At 42.5% G+C, this 8,939-nt stretch overlaps 1 protein-coding gene across 1 annotated transcript in view; it reads right to left on the bottom strand.

Moving 5' to 3' along the window:
* Nucleotides 1-642: 642 nt before the first annotated feature.
* The window catches only part of nbas (NBAS subunit of NRZ tethering complex), a 163,627-nt gene continuing 155,330 nt past the window's right edge, over nucleotides 643-8,939 (bottom strand). Inside the window, exon 53 of the mRNA XM_044048460.1 lies at nucleotides 643-1,678. Within this exon, the coding sequence (XP_043904395.1) occupies nucleotides 1,403-1,678 (276 nt within the window). The 3' untranslated portion in view covers nucleotides 643-1,402. The remainder of the gene's footprint in view (nucleotides 1,679-8,939) is intronic.

Raw genomic sequence — 8,939 nt, 5'->3', positions numbered from 1 at the left:
CCTTTACTCCCTCCCACCATTCATTAAAATGATGTTTTACTTTCACCGGTTGAGGTTTCCTTTTTGTACATACTAAACAAAAGCGGCAGCTCTGGGGACCTGCAGTCAGCACCACTCCATTCCTTTCATTTTTAAACACCTTCACTGCTTTGACGGACAAGAGAAATTAGACGCTTACATTTTTTTCAAGCCCCAATTCTAATTTCTCAAAAAATAATTTTGTCTGTTGGCAGTTATCAGGCAGACAAAGTACAAATGCTTTTAGCGACAGCAGACTTGAAGTGTAGATGAAAGCAAGTGATTGCTCCAAAGTCTCTGTGGAGTTGTGTGTGCTGACGAGTGAGAAAAATAAACTGCTTTCAAATGATTGCAAAACAACAACAAAAAGTGCATTTGAGGGCCAGCAAAAAAAAAAAAAAAGAAAAAAGAAACACACCGATCAGACAGCTGTAATTATCCCGGAACAATGAGAAAATGCTGTAATTATAATGCAAATGCTCTGAGTGCATTACGAGACGGAACTAAAGTATGAATTTAATCACACCCAAAAGATCCGCAGACATTTTTACCCAATTGTGTTCTAACAAAACAATAACATAAAGAAATGGAAAACAATTAAGATGAAAAACACAAATCATTTGCTCATGTTTAAGCTTTTGTTTTTATTTCAGCTCAGGCGGGCGGAACAGATTTTAAGGTGAAAACAAAGCATGCACAGACACGCATACCCTTTCAGTCTGCATCGCCATTAGGCCTACATAATAAACGACGGCGCGTTTGTGCTTTGTATACAGTATTTGAGCATTTACACACACACCCAGGGCGGCGGGGCAGCTGCAGGGCTAATTTGTTTAGGGGGAATTAATTAGATGTTATTAGGGGGGGAAACAATAAAGCGGAGGCAGCGTGTTTAACGACGGTACGTCAAAGAGGCAAACCTGTCACTGAACAACAGGCTAATAATATCCACCCACTGCTTTCCAGCTACTGCTCGATTGCTTTGTCACACTCAAGAACGCAGCGCACATGCACATACGTACACACGCACACACGCCACAGGCAAAGAGCCATTGTTTTTCTGCTTCGCTCTCTTTCTGAACAGTCATTCATGACTGAGAGACGGCAGTGGTTTGTGTATTAATGTTTGTGTGTTCCTAATGGAGCAGATGTTTCACTATTAAAGGGGTCTACTTATACCTCGAAGGCAGCTGCTGCTCACATATCCTCAGCTGATGAACCCGAAACCTAATTACTGAACAAAATGCAGCGGTTCATTCTGACATCACGTCCATACACAGCTCATGATAAATGCTTCAAATCTCCGTCCAAACCTCTCTCGACGTCTTCCTGCTCTTCTTTCCTTAAAGCAGGTCCAACCTCACCCCCCGCCCCTCTTTCCTCCTCAAAGCCACTTCCTTAGAACAGCCAAGGCAGAGTTGAAGGTGAACTGGGCCTGGTGTGTTCCACGGTAAGCCAGCAGCAGGGAGCCCGCCTCGGGCCCGTGGCCTGCCGCCAGCAGCTCAGCGGCGGCTTTCTCCACATCCCAGCCTCCTTCCTGCTGATGGGACAGCATGTGGGAGCTGAGCAGGGGGTACAGGGCTGAAGAGACACAGCCAACTAAGAGCCCGGCATCCAGGAGCAGTGACAGGAGCTCGGCGTCGCTGGAGGAAGCTGTCTCCTGGAGGGATGAGAGAGGAGACAGACATGTGGCGACAGGAGTCAGGAAAATTCTTTTCTTTGGAAGGGCAATTGCCTTTCTCCCCCATCACTGTGAAGAACATGTGCCCGGGAAAATCAGCCAGAACTTTGGTTTCTGTCCATGTCAGTCACATTACACCTTAAGGATGATAAGGCTGAAACCTGCGAGCATTTCACAATGAAAGCTTTGTTGGAAAAAAAAAACTAAGACACTGGGACACATTCAATTGTCTATTTTGCTGTTAACAGCTTGCTGAAGAAATAGCAAGAACAGCAAGTGAGCCTAATCTGAGACGAATATCTCACAATAATGATAATGAATGTGCCTAAATGAAGAGCTAGATGTTCCGCGATACAAACATACTGCTCACACATCCGGTGTGACCCCAGTCTGAGGCATTTACACGTCACAGTCTCTAGATTTCAAGTTATTGTTGCTTCTGTCGCAGTGGTTGTAGTTTTGAGTGTGTGTGTGATGCCAGTCTTACATGCTTGAAGAAACCTGATGAGGCCAGAGAGCTGGGTCACATCCTGTGTTAACCCTGTGGCTATGGCCATCCCATTGGATTTGCTCCCTCTTACACACACACACACACACACACACGGGCATGCACATTACACACAGCTGGGGCTGTAGTGAGTGGATTACAGGCCATGGAGTAGTGAGGCTGTGGAGGGAAGAACGTCCCTGTACTTATCGCTACATCTTTCACCGGTTTGCTGTCCCTTTTATTAAGCTTGCACTTACTCAAATAAACACACACACACACACACACACACACACAAAAGTGAGTCCCCTGTGGAGAACATCTGGAGTAGAGGCCGATCAATTATGTACGTGGCCCTCACAATTTCTCTTGTGACGGTGAAAACAGGGACAGAGCTGAATGAATTTCTTCTTCTCACCTCTAAAATCCCTCATCTCTGTGTTGGCCTCGCTCCATTTCTCTTCCCTTGAAGAACAATTCATCCTTAAAAGCATAAAAACCTTTGAAAAGTGACCACTTCACTTGAAATGATCAAAACTGAGCACAGTGAAAGTTGTCATTGGCAAAGACAATGTGTCCATATTAGAGCTGCTGATCCTATTCTGCACCTTGTAAAAAAAAAAAAACAATAACAAAAAAATTTATTTATATATTAAATTTATAAATTTATAGCTTCAGCTTCAATGAAAGTATTCTGGAACTGTCCAGACTTTCAGTTTAAATTTGGATTCGTGGGAGGAAAAAAAAAAGAAGACTGACAGTTGACATTATAACACTTATAGAGATACAGTACGGTATGTCATGCATGACTAATAATTTAATTTCTCCCTCGCAGGGAGAGATGGAACCAGATGAATGATGACACAGTGGGGTAGGGAGAAGGGCCACGGAACGAAGGCAGACAGAAATTTTGAATCTCAAGACAGGGGTGGATGAGGAGGTCAGCCACTCATAATGAGAATTAAGGGAATGAAAGATGAGAGAGACCGCAGGGCTTGGGAGTGTGGAAAATGCATGATGTAGAAAGATGAAGGGGAGGGAGCGGGGAAGAGGAGAAATGCAAAGAAGCACTGGAATACATACATACATTTTTGAGTGCACCAACTGTTTCCAAGTACAGAATGCACACTTAAACCAAGTAGTGGCACTTCAAACAACTTAACAGCTTTAGCTTCAAACTGGGCCTGAACAAATGTTTTGCATGGAAGTCTTGGAGCTGCAAGGGAATACTGTTTTTTTTTAAACACAATATCATACAATGATGTAAAACCTGACAGAATCAGGAAGTAAGCAATTGTGTCCAAATGTAACATCAAGAACGCTATTAAGGTTTGACTTGAATCACTTAAGTGAACATAAAAAAAACCAAACATCTGATGTTTGGGCTGATAGACAAAGAGAAGAGAAAGAGAGAAACAGCCTACAATATCATATTAGAAGTAATGAAGTCTGAAGTAAAGTGTAGCAGAATGTGTGTGTTTGTGTGTGTGTAGGGGTTGTCAATACATGTGGGTAGGAATTCAATTTGGGACTGCGTCAATGTCAGGTCAGCCCCCTACAGTAAACCTCTCAGGACCCAGATGCACAGAGCATCCGGCAGACCCACAGGGCAGAGGAGGCCCGAGGCTAGCAATCCCAGGGATGTGCTGACCCATGGGTGACCAGGTAAAGGGATGGGAGGTAGTCAACCCCCCCACCCATACCCCAAAGACGACCCAGACCAAATTCAAAGGCGGTCCATCAAGAAGATGTTAAGTTCTTTCATTCTGGATTAACATGGTGGATTGTTCAACTGACTGACCGACGACCAAACACAAATGACATTTTGTAAACTGCAAACTTGATGCTTTATTTTTTTAACAGGGTTTCTTGTTGCCTTTTAAAGCTGTTTGTGTAATTATATGTTGTAGAACTACATAAGACTACATTTTATCTGAGGGAATGCTAATCACTGAAATCAGCTGTGATCAATGTTTGCCTATAATGAGGACTCACACTTACAGAAACACAGTTCCAGCTCTTTACATACATGAATCCAAAAGTAAAATGCAACCATTTATTTATGGCACTCTGCAATGGAACAGTGTCGCACTAGGAAACAAAGTTGTTAGCGCTATGAATGCTTCATAGTGTATATCACACCTTTTAAGAGCAGAGGAAACCAATTTAGAAAGTATCATCAACATAAAAATACTTTAAATGATCACATGCAGCGAGTCTGGGCTGCATGATATGTAGTGAACAAGAATTCAGTGTTGATACTGTGCACGGTGGAAAATTTCAGACCAGGTTTACATACCTATTGCGAAAAGACACACACATTTCTTGTATTTCCTGGTCCATCATGGAAGTGAGAACAGCACGGGCACAGGTGTGGTTGGTCCTTCGTGCACACAGACACACACATGTACACACGCGCACACGTTCACTAGCCAGGCTATTACTGTTTGACAGTGTCAAGATGGACAGCAGATTTAAGGCAGTCAGACTGACAGTGGAGCTGAAAATAGACGTGAAGGCATGGCACAGTGATGGAGGGGAATCTTGATATCAGAGTGGTGCAGATAACCTTGTCCTTTTTTACAGTACGAACACCTCTGTCACATTTCAGGGCATAGCCATTCAGTGATATGGTAGTGTATGGTAGTAAATGGCACCTCTTATTGTGTTTACCGAGGCTGTAAATATCACAGTAAATGTTCTGCTTCTTTTTTTTAAAACCAATATAGTAACTCAAGGATAAATATCAATGTCTTTCTATGGAATTAAATCCTAATATGATTGTTTAATTATATCAAAATTGTTTTGCAAATCATGTTTTTTTGAAAGTTAATGTTACTAATGGGCTGTAATTAAAGGAATAATTCAGTATTTTGGGAAACACACTTATATAGTTTTTATGTCCAGAGTTAGACAACAAAGTCAATACCGCTCTCATATCCCCTCATTAAATATTCAGCTACTGCCAGTGCAAGATTAGCTTATCTTGACATACAGACTGGAGGCGAGGGAAAACAGCTAGCTTGTCTCCATCCAGCAGCAGTCTACCAGCATCTCTAAAGCTCACTAATTAATATGGTAAAACACATTTGTATCGAATAAAAGCTCAAGTGTAAAAAAAAAAGAAAAAAAAAAAGATCAATTTTGGTTTTAGCAGAGCCAGGCCCACTTCTCCCAGTATTGATGCTAAACTAAGCTAAGCTGCAGGCTGTAACTTCATATTGAGCTGAAAGTCATAAACATGTAAACTCATCTAGTTCCTCAAAATGACTTTTTTTTCCTCACATACTTCATGTCAGTGGAAGAGTTAGACGTACCAATCTGTTTTTTTTTTACATTTACAGATGTACTGTTATGCCCTGTTTCCCCACAGAGTGGAACAGTTCAGTACGGCACATATTTTTTTTTTGCGTTTCCATAAGCAATAGTACCAAAATATTTGGTCACAATCATTCCATGAGTAATGGTACGGTACGGTATGGGTGGAGCTTGACCCACAAGTCCGCTGACTGGTGTCCCGTTCGATGCCGTTGTTTGTTGTTGTTGCACCGGTACAACTAGGTCATGCTAGGCATCTCACTGACCCAGGGCATTACTGTACCAAACCGAACTGTACCATGATGGAAACACGGCTTGTTACCAACAATCATCTGGATGTCACATTCTGTTCAAGGCGAGCTATGACTGCTGCAATGCAACACATAGGGGAAATAAACACAAAGCTAAGCTTGTTTACAAAATGCTTTTTTTTTCTTTTTAAACTTTCATTCGTTTCCTCTAGGAGCATTGGCATTTGGCTTAATGTATACAAATGTCTGAATATAGAGTAAAGTTCTGTTGTAAATCAGTGGCAATGGAGTAAGAGGTGACTGTAGCATCCTGTTTAGGGACACCTCAGCAGTTTGACTCTTGCTTCCACATCACTTTGATTTTGACATTATGTAAGAAGCAGTTAAGTGGACTCCAGCACCTCCATCCTTACTCCTTTTCCCCCTCCTCTCCCTCCTTCTGAGTTTTTGAGTTTCCTCAGCAGTCGGCCCAGGCCTTGACTTTACTAGGAGTTTGGTGCAAACAGAATCTGATTGAGGAGGGACTACATCCATCATCGCTACCTTTCTCTCTCTGAAAGGTCAACAGCTTGGAAAACATGAAAACCTGTCCTGGAGTGTAGGTGTACATGTTTTGTTGTGTGTGTGTGTGTGTGTGTCCGTGTGTGTCAGGTTAAAAGCCCTTTCAAGTCTTCTCTTAACGTAGAAACACCTTGTCTTGACTTTTCAGTGAAGTGAAAACAAGAGCCATCTCCTGCCTCCTGTGTGCGTGTGTTCGTTTTTTTTCTTTCTGTCTCATAACTGGTGTGAGCTGAGTGAATGAACACTCAGCATGACAAGAAAACTGACACATCAAACTGCAGCCATAAGATGTCCAACCCTACTCTCGCTCCTTGTTATTACCGTCTCATTTCTTGCCGTCTCACCCTGTAAAAGACAGCCAAGGTTGAATTTTTTAGAAGCGCTAAATGTTGCCTGATTGATTTGGTCGATCTTTCACACACTTGTTTTCTATTCTTGCTATGCACATCTCTCATTTCCTGTGTATGTCGTTCTCCTCCCTCCCTCCCTCTCTCCCTGAACTAAACCTGGCTGAGAGCTTAATTGGAATTACTATGCACGTACAATTTGTTATACATAATTCATGGCCAAGCCTTCTTTTATCATTGAAATCATAACGCTTCTTTGGAATGCCAGACAACACATAACCATCCCTCTCTCCTCCTCACATCCTTTTCTCTCCCCTACTCTCATGGTTTTCTTCCTCATCCCTCCATCCTGACTGTCCCTGGGCTTTAGTGGTGCAACAAACTGCGTGCACACACTTACACAGCACCAAACAGTCCTTGCTTATAGTGCGACATGATTGAAAGAGACAGGAGAAGAGGCAGTGAAGCCAAAAAAATAAAAATAAAAGCGGGGCTGTGACGCACCTGAGCAAACATAAACACACATGCACACACATCAGAGATCAACACGCTGGGTTGCAAACAAACACAGTTAGATTAACAGGTCCAATATGGCACCAAAGCTGTAAACAAGCCCACTTAAACAAGCAATTAGACACATAATCACTCAATCAAACACACACACACACACAAACAGGCCTGTCGTCTTCACTTCACTGGGCAGATAGACAAGGTGATTGTGTTTCTTTGGGAGGCCTTGAATTGGTTTTTAACCTGATTACACCCCCCGCTGCCACACACACATACACACACAAGGACATATTCAAATAAAAACGAGTGGTACATGCAAATGTTGATGAGGAGGATGAAAAAGGTGGAGCAGATGAACCAATAGATCAGTGAAACCCTGTTGCCATAAACAGTGATTGTTTGATCATAGCTGAGCAGAGATGGCAGGTCTGATGAGCCATTTGAAAACCAACAGAACATGAGCAAAGGTAAAATTAAAGTGTAGCCTTTAAATACAAACAAACGACAGGCGAGTTCACACAGTCCATGCGACTCTGTGTATTACTAAGTGAAGCTGTGTCACCAGTGACATTCTGGCTTTGCACGCAGGAAGTGATTAGTTTCAAGTCAGCCAGGTGTCAGTAAACTTGTGACTGACACACAACACATGGAAAAAGTTTCAGAAGTGAATTTAACTGCTTTAAAGAAGAAAAAAAAACCTGGCCGTTGAACACTTTGATGGGATTATTTCTTGTCACCACCTGCCCCTGCATTTGCTGTATACATACAAACACTCCCTCAGCCAGGTCTGATATGACTTGACAGAGCCTGTTTTCAGATGTAGACATCATTTCTGTTTTTAAGACCAAACCGAGGTCGGATAATACCATCAAAATAAAAGTTACTCACTGCCGTTTTAAATAACCTACTGTCAACAGCATATCCCCCTCAAACGGAAGCCGCATTTTTAACTAGCATACTATGGCAATCTTCTCCTAGAACATTTCCCCGAGCAAGCCCTGGTGTGTCCCTGCATGCCACAGCTGTGCGTTCACACGCGTGCAAACACAAATGCATATCTAGCACGATCTATAGCATTTATGCTGTACGATGCACTGACAGCTCATTCATATTGGCAGGACAGCTCCTATCAGCCGGCATTTCTGTCTCCCATTAATCAGACTGGTGTTAACCCCCGACGCCCTGCTCTCCTCTGCTCCTCCACAGCCCATACATCTTACCCATGAGGAGCAGAGCAAGAAAAAAAAACAGAAGAAATCGTGAGAGAGTGACTTTGAGGAAAGACACCAGAGAGGCCAAATTCTGTGCTAACCCCAGTGAAAAAAACTATTTTTTTATCTCAGTGTATGCGGTACAATATCATTAAGAACAATATGAAGCTCATACTCCATTACATCTTCTCTCGTCTACTCTTTTGTCCACATTTCAAAACCATCCGCCCACTTCTTCCCTTCTTACCTCCCTCGTTCAGTTCTCCAACACCCACAGTGGTGTCCTCCATCAGAACACCTATTTACCATACTGCAGCAGAAGCAGCATTCAAACACACCACACACAAGTATAGCGAAACAAATTACCTTTCTTTCATTTACTTCTTATGTCAACTATTTTTTTTTTTTTAATTAGAAACTAATCTCCTGAATTAATCTTTCTCCCACTGCAATCTCAAGGGCATCTCCTCTGTCAAAAGAAGCGTGTGGGGAGTGAGGAAAATAATGTACACACACACACATGCAAGCACATACACACACATAGTGATTTGTGCA

This window comes from Solea senegalensis, linkage group LG17 (assembly GCF_019176455.1).
Source record: "Solea senegalensis isolate Sse05_10M linkage group LG17, IFAPA_SoseM_1, whole genome shotgun sequence".
Lineage (NCBI taxonomy): Eukaryota > Metazoa > Chordata > Actinopteri > Pleuronectiformes > Soleidae > Solea > Solea senegalensis.
Note: the sequence above shows the minus strand (reverse complement) of the source record. Positions and strands in the feature narration are given on the sequence as shown.